Source organism: Culex pipiens, chromosome 1 (genome assembly GCF_016801865.2).
Source record: "Culex pipiens pallens isolate TS chromosome 1, TS_CPP_V2, whole genome shotgun sequence".
In the NCBI taxonomy this organism is placed as follows: Eukaryota; Metazoa; Arthropoda; class Insecta; order Diptera; family Culicidae; genus Culex; species Culex pipiens.
The window spans coordinates 129,215,938-129,237,360 of NC_068937.1; the positions used below are offsets into that span (position 1 = coordinate 129,215,938).

Genomic DNA, 21,423 nt, shown 5'->3' on the forward strand with positions numbered 1-21,423 from the left:
ATATGTGAATAAAAAAGTTCTAGACGCCCCTTAAAAGTCTAGACGCCCCTTGAAAGTCTAGACGCCCCTTGAAAGTCTAGACGCCCCTTGAAAGTCTAGACGCCCCTTGAAAGTCTAGACGCCCCTTGAAAGTCTAGACGCCCCTTGAAAGTCTAGACGCCCCTTGAAAGTCTAGACGCCCCTTGAAAGTCTAGACGCCCCTTGAAAGTCTAGACGCCCATTGAAAGTCTAGATGCCCCTTGAAAGTCTAGACGCCCCTTGAAAGTCTAGACGACCCTTGAAAGTCTAGACGCCCCTTGAAAGTCTAGACGCCCCTTGAAAGTCTAGACGCCCCTTGAAAGTCTAGACGCCCCTTGAAAGTCTAGACGCCCCTTGAAAGTCTAGACGCCCCTTGAAAGTCTAGACGCCCCTTGAAAGTCTAGACGCCCCTTGAAAGTCTAGACGCCCCTTGAAAGTCTAGACGCCCCTTGAAAGTCTAGACGCCCCTTGTAAGTCTAGACGCCCCTTGAAAGTCAAGACGCCCCTTGAAAGTCAAGACGCCCCTTGAAAGTCTAGACGCCCCTTGAAAGTCTAGACGCCCCTTTGAAAGTCTAGACGCCCCTTGTAAGTCTGGACGCCCCTTGTAAGTCTAGACGCCCCTTGTAAGTCTAGACGCCCCTTGTAAGTCTAGACGCCCCTTGTAAGTCTAGACGCCCCTTGAAAGTCTAGACGCCCCTTGAAAGTCTAGACGCCCCTTGAAAGTCTAGACGCCCCTTGAAAGTCTAGACGCCCCTTGAAAGTCTAGACGCCCCTTGAAAGTCTAGACGCCCCTTGAAAGTCTAGACGCCCCTTGAAAGTCTAGACGCCCCTTGAAAGTCTTTACGCCCCTTGAAAGTCTAGACGCCCCTTGAAAGTCTAGACGCCCCTTGAAAGTCTAGACGCCCCTTGAAAGTCAAGACGCCCCTTGAAAGTCTAGGTGCCCCTTAAAAGTCTAGGTGCCCCTTAAAAGTGTAGACGCCCCTTAAATATCTAGACGCCTCTTGAAAGTCTAGACGCTCCTTGAAAGTCTAGACGCCCCTTGAAAGTCTAGACGCCCCTTGAAAGTCTAGACGCCCCTTGAAAATCTAGACGCCCCTTGAAAGTCTAGACGCCCCTTGAAATCATCTCTTGAAAGTTTACACGAATCTTGAAAGTTAATTACAAATTTTAATTATGCTTTGTACTGAAATTTGTGTACATATACAGCAATTCCCCACGAAAACAGCATGATTCGAAAAAAAAGTTCTCCGATCGGGCTCAAAATTTTTCTGTGAGTTCCTTGACCGAAATAATTAGACCCGTATTTTTTTGTTTGGCCATTAGGGTGACCTACGCCGTGTTAGGGTGGTCCGAAAATGGCAATTTTCGTCATTTTTCGCAAAACCACTTTTTAAAAAAAATCATATCTCCGCGCCATTTCATCCGATTTTAGCTGTCCTAGACGCAAAAGAAAGGTGATTAGTTTGGCTATTTGGGAAAAAAAGTAAGAAGTTTCAAAAAACTAGCTTAACATTTGAAAAGGTCGTATGAAAACTTAAAATGCTGTTTTGAAGGTCTCGGGACCAAAGGGCCTATGTCTGAAAATATTTTAATCGGATTCCTCGGCAAATTTCACATAACATTTAAAAAAAATACGACACGAATGCCATTGCAATGGTAAAGTGTCTTTAATAAAACTAATAATAATAAATTTAAAAAAATGGTGAAGTTATGTTTTCAATACTCTGAGATACGATTTTTTGAAAATAAAAACTGTGTTTTTCGACCCGCCACGGGAAAATGACGAAAACGGCAAAAAATCAACTTTTTTCACTAAAACTGCGATAACTTGAAAATTTCAGCGATGACCTATACATGTTAGGGTACCAAAATTTTCGTAATTGAAATACGCAGCTTTTTTTTTTGGTTTTTGCGAAAAATGACGGAAATTTCCATTTTTCGGACCACCCTAACACGGCGTTGGTCACCGTAATGGCCAAACAAAAAAAAAAAAAAAAAAACGTGTCTAATTATTTCGGCCAAGGAACACCCCCAGAAAATTTTTGAGCCCGATCGGAGAACTTTTTTTTCGAATCATGGTGTTTTCGTGGGGAATTGCTGTATATGTGTGTTTGACCGCTGGTCGGCAGCGAAATTATGAGAAAATCATTTTCTCCAAATCTGACACATGCAAAAAAAAATTCTGAGAAATTTTGATTTTTTTGGAATTCTGAGTGCTTTTAGCTGTTGGTGGTTTAAAACCACCACATTTTAACTTGTACGCAGTTTCGATACAAAATTGCGTGCAAGTTTTAGAAAGCATTAGACAAGGCAAGTTGATAAAAAGGACTTCAAATTCGTAGTTTCAAGGAAAAATATTTTCAACAGTCAGTGTTCCCATCTCGCTTTCAACCCACAACTACCGTCGGATGATGAAGTTTGGTTTACCCAACGGGGACTGACGGTGTTCCCTCCCCCACTCCTGGTAAGCGTTTTGTGAATTATGAGACGATCGGTACCCGACTGATAAGCGTCTTGTTTATACTCGCCTGTCCGCCATGCCATCCCATCAACGAACGGGTTGAGCGAGAAAAGTGATTTCGCTTATCAAATCTTAATCCCCCGGATGCTGGGATTTAAGTGACGATGGAGGGTTGCGATGGGGAGGGGCAGGAAATTACGACACGTGAGGCATGGCGTGTCGTCTGATGAGAAATGATGCTCAGACAGTAAGTTATAAAGACCATACGTGTTGTAGGGGAGAGAGAGCTCGTACACGTGGCTCTACAGAAGGGACCGAGAAGGGAAAACTTTTGCTCGTTAAGATCCGCGCAACGTCTCGCACAAAAGTTCGTCTTTTGCTAACCTCTTAAAATCCGTCCTGACAAGGGGGTGAACATCGCACAGACACGGCCCCCGTAAAAGTTAATCAAGTGAGTTTGTGTGTGCTGTGCAGAGAGAAAAGTTTCGGCGGAAATTTCACTTTTCCCTGCGGTCAACAGTGCTCGCCAACAGATGGCAGCACCGCGCTCGCCGCGAATTGCACCAAACTTTGCGTGCAACTTGCATGCGATCACTTACCAGGTACGACTCGCGCGTCGTGAACGTCACCGGATCCTGGGGGTCGCCGCTGGGACACTGGTAGTCGACCCGGCCGGCCACCTGGATCAGCTTGGAACCGGTTCGGGCCAGGTCGATCAGGTTCAGCCGGAGCGTGTCCGCGGAGAATTCCACCTGCGGCAAAACAAAAATTGTTAGGGTCATAATCAATTGTTATTTTCCATTTCAAAATCTCACCTTCCGGAGGCAGCCGACAAAGTTGTTGTGCACCCGGGCGCCCAGCAGGGCTCGCGGGTTGACCGCCCCGCCGACGTAGACCCGGGACGAGGACAGCATGGTGAACTTGCCGGCGATGTGCGAATGGTCGGTGTAAACGTCGTCCACTACGGCGACCAGCTGTTTTGGGGGAAAACATTGTTAAAATGGATTATATTGTTAAAATTTGAAAACAAAAAGGTTTCGCCACGTCAACCTTGCTGGCAACACTGCTTTAAAAATTTAAATCAAAATCACAAAAAAAAAACTTTTTCTTAAAAAAATAAATAATTGTTATTAGCAACACTGCTTTTCGATATTTAAAATTTTTTTTCAAATGGCAAGAAGATTGGCAACCCTGCCAAACTCAGCTGTCAAAAAGCGGGGGGTGATCCTTAAATTATGCCTCAAAATTAGAGCTTCGACCCCACCCCCCTCCTTCTAAAAAAAAGCTGCAATTTTTACAAAACAAAAAACTTGTTACGAGCACTTTCCACAGAGTACGCTCGCCGTGCAATTTATGACGCCCAAATTTGCATTTTTATTCACTTTATCAAAAAGGCGAGTGGGGGTCTCGTCGCCTCAAGGGATAGTGTGTCGGAGTCAAGTTTGGCGGTGGTCGGAATTGCTTTAGGGGGGTTCGTGGTGGTGTTCGGAAAATGAAGTTTTGCACTTCTTTTCCAAACAATTTGAACCGGTTATGATGGGTGTTTGGTGTTGGGTGAAAGTTAGACGTTGTTTTTTTTTTTTTGCGAGAAGATGCTCAGACTTTTTATGGCTTTGGCTTTTAAGGGTTTTCGGAGTTACTGAAAGGTTTCGCGATGGATAAGAAAAACTATGCATAATTGGAAATATGTTGGTAAAAGTTTCCCACAAAACACAATTTACTGCATATTTGGTTGACCTTCAAGCAATTTCTCCTTTTATCTTTTGACGTTTAAATGCTCAAGCCGTTAACGGCTTACACGTTAACCGAAAATGACTTACATTAGCATGTAAATTCCGCTCGAGTGCGCGGTCCTCCCACTCCCTCCTCAAGCGTTTATCCTCCGCCGGAACCGGAAGATTGATTAAACGCAACTTTTCACCCTCCACCACGAGGTGCGTGCCATGCTCCATTAGCAGCACAGCTCCCCCCTTCCGTCTCCTCGTCTGTCTGCGTTCCACGTGGGCCACGTGGCCCATCACCTGTCAAATGGCATTAGTGCGGAAGTCAGTCGCGCGCAAGAGCAAACGGAATTAACGCCCCCATAAAACTAAGTGTGGCAAGAAGTCGGTCTTTCTCTCGTGTTTTGTGCGAAACTTTCATCGTCATCGTATCGTGGGCTGTCTCCAGGTTGGTTGCGATCACAGACAATAATACAATTTTGTTGAAAAAGATCCTTTGGAAAAGTTGGAAAAGCAACTTAAATCAGTCCTTCCAATGACATCGCTGCTTGGAAGGCACGTCGGCGAAAATTATTGCTACTCTGGTATTCGCAAATCGGCATCAAATTTGACGTTTGTCGTTATTTTCGCCTATTTTTAAGACAACGCAACAAAAAGTCCATCACACAACATTGCATCTCGAAAGGCACGGCGGCGTCTAGAGTCAGTTCAATGTTGAAAAGTGTCACAAAGTGAAAACAAAACAAAAAAAGCTTACAAAGCCATTCTCTCCGTTTGGTTAGTCCTATTGTTACTGCCAAACGTCACCGCCATCTTGGATTCTCACACGCGGGGTGTTTGTCAAAGAGGTTCACCGACACTCGACAACGCCATCTATGATCCGGCACTCCGGTTTTCTTTTCACAATTGTGTAATGAATAAAACGTGTGTATTTCGTGCCAACTTTGATCCCCAACTTTTGAAAGAGAAAGAGAGAGAGAGAGTGAAAGTTGTAGGACTTTCGCCCCGGAAACAAGCGTGCTAAGGCGAGGCACTTTTTATGAAACATAACCTCTAGAAGCACTTCTTCTCATTGATCCGCGGCGAGGCAGGGTTCTTCGTGTTTGCCTTGTACTCTATACTCGTGGGGACGGGGGTTAGGCTGGTTAGAATAGAGTTGTCGTCCCATTTCAAACAATAAGAAAATACCGGGTGTCAAAGGCCTCTACAGAACGACGGTGAAAGTTGAATTCCGTTGGATTTTCTTTTGAGCGACCTAACCTCAAAAGGGTTTACTTCTTTCAGAAAATTACTAATAAAGAGCTATTCTCGTGAGTTTTTCAAATTAACTCCCCATTTCTATGATTGTTTGCGAAAGTGAATCAAAATTAGCCCTTTTTAAAATGTTTTGTCCGTTTTCCGACAAAAGGAAGCCGAAATTAGTTGGCAATCGTAAAGCTAAGATGGCAGCCATGCCCGCGGGTTGGTTGACAAACGGGGGAGTGGAATTAATTTTCCGACGTCTCAAATCCAATCAATCGAAATTGTGCGCCGTCGTCGTCGTCGTCGTCGTCGTAAGGTCGGTGAGTTTTTGAACGGTTTCCGAAACGTTACGTGAGCTTTGGGCTGGAGTTAAGGGTGGAAATTTCTGAGAAATTGAGTCACATTTCATACTCTTTCGAAATCATCAAAATTAAACCCTTTGTTAGATAAGAAGCACGAAATTAGTTAAAAAATATATTCCAGAATTTAGCCTAATTGAATTTTTGATAAAGCTCTGTTACCTCAATTTGATGGAGACGCATGGCGTTTTGATGTATTTTTGATTGCTGGAGGCGCATGGTAATCTAACTTTATTGTTAGCTTGCCCAGAAAGAGCAAGTCATGTAATAAATTTATCGGAAAGTAACATTTCCAATTAAGCTTGCGCCTTGTATGCTGTAGATCGGGACTACGGCTCGGATCAACACAATTGGAGAGGAATCGCCATCGTCAAATATATGATTTTTATTGAAAAAAAATATAGAGGAAACCATTTTTAAATCAAGTACTTAATTTTAAATGCAGAATCATCCAACAAAAAAAAAAAGTGCTATAAACCTTGAAAGATTTTTTTTTATATTTTGAATACTCTATTTTAAAAATTTCTCAGTTGAAAATGTTTAATTTGTTTTTACAAAATGATGTTTTTTCTTTAAATATCCAAAACCACGACATTTGTTATTTGGGTATTGAAGAAGCCTTACTTTCCTTTTCTTAACGAAAAGTTTTTTGTAGCAAAAAGAAAATTTGAATGTTTAAAAAAATGTAGTATTGTTAGGGGACAAAAATCCGCAACATTTGAGCCATAGAGAATTATGGTCAAAAAATCTGCCGCCGATTTATGAATTTAAAAAAAAATAGTGATTTTTGAAAAAAAAAATTAGATTTTATACAAAAAAAAAAATATTTTTTTATGTAAAATTGAATTTACAACCGAAAAGTACTTTACAGATTTTTCGATAAAGGGCTTCGTTTTCAAGATAAAGCCACCGAAAGTTTGATTTTAGCGAAATATTTGCAGTTTTTCGATTTTTAAAAATAGTGACCATGAGTGACCATTTCTGAAAATATTTTTTTTAAAAGGTTCATTTGCTAATAAAATTGTCGATTTGCTATAAAATTGTCTAAGAGACATTGAAGATTGGACCTCTGGTTGCTGAGATAGAGTGGCTTTAAGACAAATAAATAGAAAAAAATAAGTTTTCTAAGTCTCACCCAAACAACCCACAATTTTCTTATGTCGATATCCTAGCAGCTTATGGTCCATTTTTCGATGTTAAGACATGAAACAATCGTGAAATCATCCGATCTTTTCGAAAACAATATTTTTTTTGAATCAAGACTGACATTTCGAAAGGGCCAAACATTCAATATTACGCTTTTTTTTTTTTGGGAAAATGAGTTTTTGTGAAAAAAAAAGTTAATAATCGGCAATTTTTTTCCGTGTACCTATTTTTTCTCAATAGTCCTCAACAATACCTACAACTTTGCCGAAGATCAAAAAATTCACTCAAAAGTTACAGCTGTTTGAATATTTACATACCATTTTTGTATGGACAGCTGCCAAAATTGTATGGAGACTTGTATGGGTGAACCAATGACGCAAAATAGCTTATTTGGTCATAGGGAAGGCCCCCATAAAGTTTGAGCCAAATAAAAAAATACAAAAATAAAAATGGTCGAAATCGGCCGATTTTGTAGAGAATTGCTCTACACTGAAATAAAAAAAAAAGTACCAAATTCCTTTATTCTAGGAATTTTGCCACCTTATTTAGTAAATGGGTTTTTCGAATTTCAAAATAAGGCAAGGAGGAAAAATGTCTAGAATACAGAAATTTTGCACTTTTTTTTATTTCAGTGTAGGTATGAAATAAAGCATCGAATAATTCTGCAGAGAAGTGTTTTTCACATTTGACAGCTGTCAGTTGTCCCAATCTCTTCCAAATAGCTAAATCAGATTTTCTAATTTGAACGCAGACAAATACACCTTATTTAATGAAAACTCAATTCGGAGGGGACGCATGGCGTTTTGACAGAGACGATTTCTTCAGTGGTAGTGGATTTGATTGAGACGCATGGTGCTTTATAAATAGAGCAATTCCAGCCCAAAACAGGAATTTTTTAGGTTCTTTTTTCTCGACCCTCTCCGATTTCAATGAAACTTTGTAGACATGTTATCCTAGGCATATATAAGCCATTTTTGTGTATATGGAGCCAGTAACACTCGATTATGACATTTGAGAAGGGCGTACGTGTTTTCAATATTTTTGTATTTTGTAATTTAAATATTGCTGTATCTCGAAGCCGTTGCATCGTATCAAAAAGTGGTCAAAGACAAACTTGTAGGAAATTTGACAGGCTTTCCGAAAAAAATACACTGAAAGAAAAAAACACTCCACTTTTAAGAGATTTTTTGATTTTTAAGTTTAAAAGTTAAATTTGAAGGTGAGCCCACGATTTTTTTTCGTTCAAATTTTTTGTGAAAATAGCTTAAGATGTTACAAAAAGACTCACGAAAAACTATCATTTTACATTTACATTGCTCATGATTCAAACATAACATTTTTTCAGTGTAGTAAAGTAACCTGGATAATAAATTAGCTTATATCTGTAAGCCCATACATCCAATTGAAATGTGGTCAAAGACAAACTTATGGGAAATTGGACGAGCTTTTCGGTAAAAATATTTTCGAAACTGAAAAATCAAGTCCGTCATATAAAAATTGCCAAAAACCATCAAAAAACCTATTTTTTCAACATTTTTATTTTTAAAACCGCTGTAACTTCACAAGGATTGGACTTAGGACAGTGGTCAATATGGAGACTTTTATGTAAAATTGTCTGGAGAATCGATTCCCGTATTCGGCTTTTGAAAATTTTGACGTTTAGAGCACTTTCCAAAAAAAACAGGTTTAGTAAATGATTTTTGTATTTTTTTAGGAGAGTTATACCATCCTGCATTTTTCGTGAGTCTTTTTGATACATCTAAGGCTATTTCCACAAAAATTTTGAGCGAAAAAAAATCGTGACATCACCTTAAAATTTCACTTTTAAACTTAAAAATCAAAAAATCTCATAGAAATGGCGTGTATTTTTCTTTCAGTGTATTTTTTTCGGAAAGCCCGTCAAATTTCCTACAAGTTTGACCTTGACCACTTTTTGATACGATGCAACGGTTTCGAGATACAGCAATATTTAATTTACAAAATACAAAAATATTTAAAACCCTTACACCCTTCTCAAATGTCATTATCGAGTGTTACTGGCTCCATATACACAAAAATGGCTTATATATGCCTAGGATAACATGTCTACAAAGTTTGATTGAAATCGGAGAGGGTCGGGTACAACCGATTCCCTATTTGACATGGAATTGCTCAATATTGTTAGCCTTTTTAACTAAAATGGTTAAAAAGAGGTATTTCTGTACTGTGAACTCATAAGTAAACAAAAATAAAATGGAATATATTTTATTTTTTTTACGATATTTTTCTCAAAAACGTGGTTCAAAGTTGAAAAAAAAATCAAAATTTTCTCAAACCTTCTGCGCAACAACTGTCAAATTACCCGTTCTCATTACCACCCTTCCCACCCCGTTGGCGACCTCTGCGGTCGCGCGGCTGAGCAAAGTGAGTTTCTAAATAATGAGACGCTAATTGGAATTAAGTTTACTCATTATTTCTTTCGGCGTCGTCGTCGTCTTCGTCTCGAGTGGATGTGTGTTTCGTCTCATCCCTGGGAAACCTGGACCTCCTTGTGGAGTCTTGCCTTGGACACACGGTAGGTTTAAATGCGGATTTTTCTTTTAATATGTTTCGAATAAAAAGGAACTTGTTGTTGCACAAACGTTTCCGCAACCGTTGTGCAATATAATAAGGTCGCCCAACTGTTACCTACAAATGAGCTGTTTTGATTTCCTAACCCTTGGACAGCCCTCACTATCATCCCAAAGTCGAAACGTGGCATGTGGCGGAGGTCCACGCGGTTGGTTGGGTGGTGTCTGGTTAGGGTGAAGATAAATTATGTTTCACTATAGTTGTTGCCGGCGGAAAGATTAATGATAGTTGGAAGTTTGAATTATGAGCCGGGAAGATCGGGGGGAAGGGACGGACTCTTAACTTGACGCACTAAGACGTGTCCCTCGCGGCGTTGACGTGGCGAAAGTTTGTTTTTTTTTGTATTCCCGGGACATCAGCAAAAGTCTGCCAAGTGGAAGTTATCGAGACTGACATTTGATAATGGCTTATCGTTAATGCATCTTTCTGAGTATATTTTGGTCCTCATCAAATGCTAATATCGAGGCAGTAGGAAAAAAAAACCTTGACAAACTTTTGCTGTGCTTCAGGATGAGCAGAAGTAGAAAAAAACTGGTGTAACAAGTTTTCCGTGATGCAATTAGGAAACTTACCCGGCAAAAGCTGGTTATCGATGAGATCTGCTTGGAGAGGCCGAAGAATAAACGGAATGATTATGTTTGGCGTTTTCCGGAAACGAGAAGAGCACACAGACAATCACAAACACACAAATAGAAAGCGGTCGAATTATTATTGCCAACTACTCTAATACATTATTTCGCGAAATTGAGATTTTTTAACGAACAAAATTATAAAAACAACTTTTTTTTTCAAGAAAAACATTTTTTTCAAGAAAAAAATTTTTTTCGGTAAAAAGCGGATCATCTGTACAGAAAAACCTCTTTTTTAACAAGGAGGCGTTACGTTTCATGAATTATCGATTCCTCCGGAAAGCCGCAACATTTTTGCATACTTTTTGATGAAATTTGTATGTCTTGGTGCAGTTCTAAAAATTGCATTTTGAAGCTTACAAAAATGTATTTTGGTTTCAGAGAAATCGACAAATTAAAAAGTGTGGCTCCGCGCTAAAAGAGGTTTCTCTGTACAGTGAACCTCTTTTTACGCGGTGCGTTACGTTTTTCTAATTTGTCGATTTCTCTGGAACGACGCAACCTTTTTGCAATCTTTTAGAAGTAATTTGTAGGTTTTGTTCAGATCTACAAAACTCTGTTTGAAGCTTGCAAAAATATTGTGTCGTTTAAAAGAAATCTACGAAACAAAAAGCGTAACGCCACCGCGTAAAAAGAGGTTTTTCTGTATCTGTTAAATGTTTTCTGAAGTTCGGAACACGGCCAGATAACATTTCATAAGATAGATAAGATGAGATTTCAAAAATATTTTGTTGTTTCAGATAAAGTTATTCAGTGAAATCTCTTCTTACGCGGAGGCGTTACGCTTTCTATTCCGTCGATTTCTCTCAAACGATACAATATTTTTGCATGCTTTGACAGGCGTTTTGTATATCTGAACAAAACCTACAAATTGCTTTTAAAAGATTGCAAAAATGTTGCGTCATTCCAGAGAAATCGACATATTAGGAAAACGTAACACATCGCTTAAAAGGAGGTTTCTCTGAATAAGGATATACAAAAAATCAATGAATGTATGTTTGCCTATAGAGGCGTTACGCTTTGTATTTCGTTCAACACATTTTTTTTTGCATTCGAAGAAACAGACTAAACTCAAAGCGTAACGCATACGTGTTAGATACAGAGAAACCTCTTTTTCGCGATGCGTTACGCTTTTCAATTTGTTTATTTCTCTGGAACGACGCAACATTTTTGCATTCTTTTAAAAGCAATTTGTAGGTTTTGTTCAGATCAGCAAAACGCATTTCGAAGCTTGCGAAATAAAAAGCGTAACGCATCTACGTAAAAAGAGGTTTCTCTGTTATAGTTTTACTGCAAATTTTTGAAAATATGAAATTTATGAGAAAATACAAAAAAGCAACAGAAACAATCTTCAAACTTTCCCGAAAACCCCAGTTTGCCCCGCCGCCCCCCTCGACCGTTACCTCCTGTATCCGCCGGTGGACCGTAACCTTGTGCCACTGGTGGTCGTCGAAGCGGACGCGGGCCGGCTTGATGTGCATCTCCTGCTTGCCGTTGGACAGTCCCATCGTGAGCGAGACGCCCCCGTCGCGCAGGGCCAGATTCAGGTAGTCGGTGCCGTGGCCTGAAACGGGACGAAAAAGAAGAAGAAAAAGTTGAGCGAAAAAAGGTTGACAAAATTAGGATTAGATTCGTGTCCATTCAGGTGCGCATTAGCCGGGCGTCAAGTTTGGCAAGCTGCTTCTTCTTTTGTTGTGAGTTCTTTTTTTTTTGAAACGCTTGGGTTGTTTTCTATACCGAGTGAAAAGGGTGAAAATTTCGGGGTCGTGTGGGCGTCGAACTCCTTCGGGAAAGTTGCTTGGGGCGACAAAGGACAAGTTTTGGTTGGGCGATTTTTATGTTTTTCGTCTTTGGAATGTCTGGCACAGTCGTCGTTTGTGAATCACTGTATCAACAGCACTAAATTGATTTAATTTCTTTGAAAAAAAGAGACTAAACTGTTTTTAGCAAGTTGCTATTCACATTCAATAATCTGTACAGAAAAATCTCTTATTACGCGGTGCGTTACGTTTTTCTTATTTGTCGATTTCTCTGGAACGACGCAACATTTTTGCAATCTTCTAAAAGCAATTTGTAGATTTTGTTCAGATCTACAAAACGCTTTTTGAAGCTTGCAAAAATATTGTATGGTTTAAAAGAAATCTACGAAACAAAAAGCGTAACGCCACCGCGTAAAAAGAGGTTTATCTTTATTGCAGTTTCTTATTAGGAAAGCGTTACAAAGGGGTAATTTAAAAAAAAAGGTTTAAGTCTAGAGCTCAGCATTCTTTGAAGTTGATTAATTTTAAAAACATAACCAATTTAATCAGAAACCAACAGATCGTTACTAGTCGTTACATTGTGTTACGTTTTTTGTTAATTCATTTAAGTAGATTTTAAATCATATCTTGCTCGACACTTATCTATTTCTAAACGGTGTTTCATTAGTATGATTTCGTAGGCGTTACAGAGCGTTACATTTAGATTTTAAAGCATTTTATTCTCAATTTTCTTGCCAAAGGTCACACTTAATCGCCTTTCGAGACCACGCGCGGGCACGTTTTTGCATTAAACTATCCATATTTATTAGTGCAGTGACGTGTCCGCGTGTCCTGCAGGCTTTGGCCCCTGTCGATACCGGTCAGTCGGTCGTGACACACTAATCCCGACCGGGCAGGGCTTTCCCCGGGAACGACCCATTGATTGATGACAGACGCGCGCCCAGCTGACAGCTTTCCGGCACCGGAGGGTCATTATTCATCGTTTCCAGGGCGGCGGAGTGTGCGAGTTGATAGAGAGTGGGAGTTGGACTTCATCATCCTCATCATCATTATCGGCGTATAGTTTTGCGAACGTGTTTTGTATATGAGGTGGGATGCTGTCAGAGGGGTCCATTATCAGGAGAAACGAAACAGGAGGAAGGGGTTAAAAATCCAATGAATGGTAATGAGTTCGTTCGGGGAAGCCACTTCAACCTGAAATGATCGGATTAAGAGCCATTGACGGGGAGCACAAAGCAATTAACTGTCACGTAACGCAAGGGGTTCGACCACTCGAGCGGGGGTAATAATTTCAAAAAGCTACTTGGTAAACCCTCATCAGAAAAAAAACTCGAATCTGTCATCTCCCCAAAATAAAATATTCAGTATCGATCGATCATGGAAATAACCCCCTTTGGTGGAGGAGCGTTACCTGCAAGGAGTCGTCACGGAACGAAAACAACTCCAGCACCACCTCTTACAACTAGGGGGCGTTCCCGGACAATGGTCGTGTTTACGTCAAGGTAAAAAGAAGTACATGTAAAGGGCAAATGCATCGTCGAGCGCACGTGAATAAGGAAACGAGTTTTCCCGGTCTTTTTTTTTATGGCGTTATAAAGGTATCAAATGTGTTTTCACAAAAAAATGACGATAGTCACTTTATGGTGGTGTTACCCTTGAGCTAAAGGGCTTTTTGTTAGTGTTTGTTAGTGTTCTGGTAAACTGTGAAAATTTAGTTTATTTCGTGTAAAAGCGTTACGGTTTTGTTGTCCCTTAATTGTTCTTTGCCTTTATAATTTTATCAATTCACAAAACCCCTATTATACGTACAGGCGTAACGCTCTATATTACTAAAATGATCAAAATTACCAAAAAATCCAAAATGACTAAAATGACAAAAGTTACCAACAATTTCAAAAAAGATCAACATGACTAAAATTACCAAAATGACCAAAAAGATTAGAATGACCAAAATGATTAAAATGACCAAAATTACCAAAAATTCCAAAATGACAAAAAATTCCAAAATGACAAAAAATTCTAAAATGACAAAAATTACGAACAATTCCAAATAGATCAAAATGACCAAAATGAGCAAAATGCCCATCTAACCAAAATGACCAAAATAACCAAAATGACTAAAATGACCTAAATTATCAAAATGAACAAAATGTCCTGAATGACCTAAATGACCAAAATTACCAAAATGACCTAAATGACCTAGATGACCAACATTACCAAAATTATCAAAATTACCAAAATTACCAAAATTACCAAAAATTATCAAAATTACCAAAATAACCAAAATTACCAAAATTACCAAAAATTACCAAAATTACCAAAATTACCAAAATTACCAAAATAACCAAATTTACCAAATTTACCAAAATTACCAAAATAACTAAAATTACCAAAATTACCAAAATTACCAAAATTACCAAAATTACCAAAATTATCAAAATTACCAAAATTACCAAAATTACCAAAATTACCAAAATTACCAAAATTACCAAAATTACCAAAATTACCAAAATTACCAAAATTACCAAAATTACCAAAATTACCAAAATTACCAAAATAACCAAATTTACCAAAATTACCAAAATAACTAAAATTACCAAAATTACCAAAATTACCAAAATTACCAAAATTACCAAAAATTACCAAAAATTACCAAAATTACCAAAATTACCAAAATTACCAAAATTACCAAAATTACCAAAATTACCAAAATTACCAAAATTACCAAAATTACCAAAATTACCAAAATTACCAAAATTACCAAAATTACCAAAATTACCAAAATTACAAAAATTACAAAAATTACAATAATTACCAAAATTACCAAAATTACTAAAATCACCAAAATTACCAAAATTACTTAAATGACCAGAAGACCAAAATGAGCAAAATGCCCTTCTGACCAAAATTACCAAAATGACCAAAATGACCAAATTGACCAAAATGACCTAAATGTCCAAAATGAACTGAATAACCTAAATGCAAAAATGGCCAAAATGACCAAAATTACCAAAATCACCAAAAATGACCAAAATTACCTAAATGTCCTAAATTACCAGAAGACCAAAATTACCAAAATGACTAAAATTACCAAAATTTCCAAAATTACCAAATTTACCAAATTTACCAAAATTTCCGAAATTACCAAAATTACCAAAATTACCAAAATTACCAAATTAACCAAAATTACCAAAATTACCTAAATTACCAAATTGACCAAATTAACCAAAATAACCTAAATGACCAAAATGAACTGAATAACCTAAATGCAAAAATGGCCAAAATGACCAAAATTACCAAAAATTACCAAAATTACCTAAATGTCCTAAATTACCAGAAGACAAAAAATGGCCAAAATTACCAAAATGACTAAAATTACCAAAATGACTAAAATTACCAAAATGATCAAAAAGACCAAAATGACCAAAATGACCAAAATTACCAAAATGACCAAAATGACCAAAATGACCAAAATGACCAAAATGGCCAAAATGACCAAGATGACCAAAATGACCAAAATGACCAAAATGACCTAAATGACCTAAATGACCTAAATGACCTAAATGACCTAAATGACCAAAATGACCAAAATGACCAAAATGACCAAAATGACCTAAGTGACCAAAATGGCCAAAATGACCAAATCGACCAAATGACCTAAATTACCAGAAGACCAAAATTACCAAAATGACTAAAATTACCAAAATTTCCAAAATTACCAAATTTACCAAATTTACCAAAATTTCCGAAATTACCAAAATTACCAAAATTACCAAAATTACCAAATTAACCAAAATTACCAAAATTACCTAAATTACCAAATTGACCAAATTAACCAAAATAACCTAAATGACCAAAATGAACTGAATAACCTAAATGCAAAAATGGCCAAAATGACCAAAATTACCAAAAATTACCAAAATTACCTAAATGTCCTAAATTACCAGAAGACAAAAAATGGCCAAAATTACCAAAATGACTAAAATTACCAAAATGACTAAAATTACCAAAATGATCAAAAAGACCAAAATGACCAAAATGACCAAAATTACCAAAATGACCAAAATGACCAAAATGACCAAAATGACCAAAATGGCCAAAATGACCAAGATGACCAAAATGACCAAAATGACCAAAATGACCTAAATGACCTAAATGACCTAAATGACCTAAATGACCTAAATGACCAAAATGACCAAAATGACCAAAATGACCAAAATGACCTAAGTGACCAAAATGGCCAAAATGACCAAATCGACCAAATGACCTAAATGACCAAAATACTAAAATGACCAAAATGACCAAATGACTGAAATGGCCAAAACGACAAAAATGACCAAAATGACTAAAATGACCTAAGTGACCAAAATACTAAAATGACCAAAATGACCAAATGACTGAAATGGCCAAAACGACAAAAATGACCAAAATGACCAAAATTCTCTGTGTGTTGATTCAGAAGAAGGGTGAATAAAAAAACGTAACGCCAGCGTTCTCTCTGAGGATTTATCATACAGAGAAGCCTCTTGTTACGCGGTGCCGTTACGTTATTTATTTCGTCGATTTCTCTTAAACCGTACAATATTTTTGCAAGCTTCAAAAAACCCTTTTGCCTACGGCATTCCCATCTTTCACTTCAAGCTCAAATATTTCCCAGCACGGCCAAAGGCGAAAAATTCAAAGAAAAAGATTTTCCCACCAATTTTTCGTTAACGACCTTCTTGCGCCGTCGCTTTTACCTGTGATGATGATGCTTTACACCGGCGGCGGCAGGCAGGCATTTCGGGCTAATAGCAATTTGATAAAGTCAATCGCTGCCTGATTGATCGTTACGAGAGAGAGGGAGAGACCCCAACCTTTCCTTTTCCTCCTGCGGGGCGCTCCGGGGCAATTTCAAACTAATTTCGAGTCATCCTAGTGGTGGTGGAACGTGGTTACCAACGCGATGACATCGGAATATGTAAAATTGCGCGCGCCCCTTCCACAAAAGAAGGACCGCCACCACCACCACCCATTGTCGCATTAAAGTTTCATTAAAGCGTCACAGTTTGTGGGGTGAGGGGAAGCGCCCCGGGCAAGCGTTATGCAGTTCACAAGGGGTGGGGGAAGAAGAAGAGTCTTGAAATTGAGCCATAATGGTGCTGTGAGAGGTAAGTTTGGGCTGCTCTGTTGCTTCTTCGAGAAGGAAATTTGCCCAAAGGGGGGTTGTGGTGGGGTTGGTGGCAAATCGATTTTTTTATCGTAACCACTGCCATTTCGGTGGCTTTACCTTGCACACTAAGGTTTGCCTCAAGACACGACGATGGCGGTGAAGAAGAGCAGATGACTTGACATAAAGCGGTGGGAAACGAGCAATTTTTATGGTAAATTTTCGATGGAGGCACAGTGAAAAGAATTTGAATACAGGGAAACCTCTTTTTACGAGGAAGCGTTACGCTTTTTATTTCGTTGATTTTTCTTAAACTATAACATATTTTTACAAGTTAAAAAGAGGCTTCACTGTAGGTGTTTCAAAGTGAAAAGTAACGCTTCAAATGCGTTACGTTCAATATTTTTTTCTTCTATTTTAATCAAGTTTACAGATTTTGAATCTTATCAGAATGAGCGCAAAATTTATTCCACTATTAAAGCAAGCGTTACGTTTTCAGAAAAACGTAACGCTTGAAGTTAAATTGAACACGTTACCTACTGATAACTTAATCTACAATCGTTATTTTTCAGGGAATTTGGCTTATTTTATAAGCAAAATAAAAAATATTGCGCAGGCGTTACATGCGTTACATTCCATGTTTTTTGCGGGTAATGCAACCAAACTTAATTCAAAACCTATCCATCAAATTTTTTTGCACATGTCCCACCGAAAACTTCACCATGCACAGCTGCTGCATAACAACAGGGGCGCCACCGTTCGTCGTCCTTGTTTCGGGCGGGTGAAATGCACTTTTCTTGTAACTGCACAACAACAACAACCCTTAAATCAGTTTGTGTGCCATGGCGTGCGCACAGCTCGTCGTCGTCGTCGCGAACCCGTGACATTTCGCCAGTGATTTCGCGAAGCGTTAGGCAAAAAAAAAGAACTGTTCACTCGCAGAGTGCTGTTTTCTTTTTTCGCCGTGAAAAATTGCCTCAAAACGCCATTACACGTATGTTTCCCCCCTTCCCACCCCACTAGTGAAAGCTCGTGTCACGCTAGTTAATTTCTGGCTGTCACGAGCAGCCCCTCAGTTCATTCATTCGACGGCGGGGCACGATCGAAAGTTGAAGGGTGGTGCACACGATGGCTTTCCAAGGGGTAAAATCAGTTGGGAGTCATTTGTAGGACGCCGGGAGCCCCCTCGAGGAGGTGTTTTCCCGGAAAATCAGGAGGGCAAGGGACGGTGTTTTGGGGGGTTTCATTTGGAATGAGGTGCAGTAATTAACGTCTGAGCTTATTTATCAACGGTGAGCGATTTCGAGTGGGCTGGACGCTTTGTGGACTGCACGTTGGAGGTTCACATGCAAAGCGTGGCTTTAGGCGGAATTTGTAGAGTGTCGGAACGTGGACAGGGTTTGATTTGATCTGGTTTGCTGAAATCAATACAAATTTTGAAGTTTTGTTTCAAATTCATGAAATTATGGCTTCTAGAACGTTTTTTTAAAACAATGTAACGCAGGTAACGTCTAGTACTTTGGTGGTTTAAATTTGTTAAATGATATATCATAATGAAAACATTGAAAGTACAGGTTCTTTTTATTATATGACATTTCTAAAAACACTCACAGTTAAATGTAACGCTCAATAACGTCTTTTTATATGAAGCACTAACAAATTTCAGCTATCTCAAATTAAATTGAGTTTTATGTGGACGTCACGCTTACAAGTTTATCATTTTTTCTAAATACTTCGAAATTGTAACACTCGGTAACGTTCGGTACTGTCAACCCTAGCTCCAACCACTTTAAACCCCACGGGATGGTAATGAATTGCGATGCAGTGTTGGTGACTGGTTGGTTAGGTCGTTTTTGCGTGTTCTGGGACCATGTTTTGCATTTGCAGCACATGTCAATCGTCGAAAGCAGGGGTTTTTGGGAAGGAAGGGGAGGGAATATAATTGTCACTTTCCGGTGTGCGACCTTCTCTGGAATTTTGTTACGGTCCATTACTGCTGCACGACGGTGCCCGCAAGGTAGGCAACCTGTAGTACCGTTGCGTTATGCGGCACATACGTCAAAACCGGAAGGTGATCAATTGCGAGAAAGTGTGCCCGGCGGCGGTCATCTTGGAGTAGCATTACATTGCAGCGACTGTTTGTTTACACGGTGCTGTCCTTTCTTTTTCTATGTTTGCCAACGGAACTCGCATGGTCGAGTAGTTTGGCGGAGGAGCTATCGTGACAGATTTATTTGTAACATTATGGGGTTATTAGCTTTGGTTTTTCCTTGTGGAAGGGCGCAAACAAATTGCATGCCTTTGGCACTAGCCATGGTTAAAAGCTTTTTGATCGATTGAATTTTGCGCTGCTGGCCAGGAAATGTGAAATTGTGGTGCCAAGTGTGTTGCTTTTTAAGTCACTTTAGTCCCTTCAAAGAGGTCAGACAGTAAACGTAACGCTTGGCAGACGAAATCAACACAAAACAGCAAAAAATCTGTTTATACAGAGGCGTTACGCTTTCCATTTCGGCGATTTATATTAAAACAATTGATATTTTTGCTATCATTTTAAAGCAATTTGTAGATTGTCAAAATAAAAAAATTATTAAAACTCGCCATGTTCCAGAGAAATTCATGAAAAACAAAATGCAACGCCTCCGTGTAAAATTGATTTGTAGTGTATTTAGAAGCAATTTATTTGTCGTCCGTCAATCTTAGATCTGCATTAAAAAATTTCTAAAATATTTTGATAACAAAAAAAAGTGTAGCGCCTGCATTCTGTCCGAGCCATAACTGGATATTTAACATTTTCGAATGTGTCAAATGCAATTTCGCTCCAACCTGATTGCCTCCCGCGTCGAATTAATGTCCTTACAAAATCTGACCTTTTCTCTAACCTTTATCGTTGGTCAGCGAAAGTTCCGTAACGAGTCCGAGCTTTCCAATTTTTCCAGCTCGAGTGTGCACTTTAAACTCATCAAAAATTCATTCTCCAATTATCATGGAGATTTTTTTTCGTCCCCGTCATTCTCGTTTGGCCAACCCGACACACGTGACGTGGCGACTTCCAATTTGGGCTCTCCTCCCACGCACGCTTTCTATCGGGGCTAACCTATATTTATCCTTCCGTAACGGGTGTCACCGTTACGTGGCACTTGTTTGTTTTCGCGCGAAGCTGCAGTGGGTGGGTGTTATTTCAAGCGCCCGAAATCGAATCAATTTTAATTCGATTGCGCGATATAAATATTGTTGCGTCGGCCCAGTCTGGATGCTGGTTTCGATTTTCCCAAATATAAATGTTTAATGAGGAAAATTGATTGTCCAACCCCTGGCGGCGAACGGGTTCGTCGGATAGGCTTGTTTTCAGCATGGGGGCACTAAATCAGACCACCCCCGGTTTGAAGCTGGTCCGGGAAAGCTGGATTCATTAAATGAAAACGCGCCCAGGATGGGCGCTTTTAAATTGGGTATGAAGGAATCTGCTAAAATTAGTGATCGATTTTTCAAACGATTAAGATTGAAGAAAATTTGAGGTTCGTAACGCTAGGTAACACGTGTAACACTATGTAACGCTTAGCTTTTGACTGCAAAATCTTGATCGTTTGATCAACTGTTGGTTTCAAACATTTTAATCCGATTATATCATTGATAGAATCCTGTATTTGGTTTAGTAACACACTGTAACGCATCACTTGAAAGCGAAAGTTGTATGCATTTTCCCTAATTTAATTTGGACAGAAATGCGTGTAAAGTTACACTGTTAGGGCATTTTTCCGAACCACCAATTCTCAAAGTGCCAAATTTGCAAAATTAGAAATGCATAAGCGGATTACGGCTGGAAAATGATATTTCTCCAACCTCTCGCTCTCGCTGACGGACCAGTGAAATTTGCCCAATTCGCACCTTTCCGATGGCTTTCTATCAACAAAGGCAATTTTGTTCGTCTCGCTATTCAGGTCGGAACAAATCGAGCAGCGGGGCCATTGAATCAGCAAATTCGATACCAGTCGTGAAGCGCGTGCTTTTTTTTCGCGAATGAATGTTTTATGTATTTATGAGGACAACGGGAGGAGTGTTTGGGAGGAACTGTGATTTACCGAGATTGAATTTTGATCATTCAAGTTGACTGGTCAGGGAATGTGCGCACACGTGTGCGTTAAAGTGTTGAAAAAGAGCGAAACAGTTAATTCTCACATAGTGCGCATGCGTTACGCTTTGTATTTCGTCGATTTCTCAAACACGGCGTAATATTTTTACAATCTTTTTAAAGCAATTTGTTCGTCTTGTTCCAATCTACAATTTGCTTCAAAAAGAATGCAAAAATATTATGTCGTTTTAGAGTAATC

General features: G+C 38.9%; 1 protein-coding gene across 2 annotated transcripts in view; it reads right to left on the minus strand.

The window, feature by feature from the left end:
• LOC120425380 (neurexin-1) overlaps positions 1-21,423 on the minus strand; it is a 56,079-nt gene that overhangs the window by 30,228 nt on the left and 4,428 nt on the right. For both annotated transcript variants that reach the window (XM_039589895.2, XM_039589894.2), the window contains exons 2-5: positions 11,590-11,750; positions 10,130-10,159; positions 3,295-3,453; positions 3,079-3,231 (exon numbers count right to left, since the gene is read on the minus strand). In XM_039589895.2, the coding sequence (XP_039445829.1) occupies positions 3,079-3,231; positions 3,295-3,453; positions 10,130-10,159; positions 11,590-11,694 (447 nt within the window). In that variant the 5' untranslated portion in view covers positions 11,695-11,750. The remainder of the gene's footprint in view (positions 1-3,078; positions 3,232-3,294; positions 3,454-10,129; positions 10,160-11,589; positions 11,751-21,423) is intronic.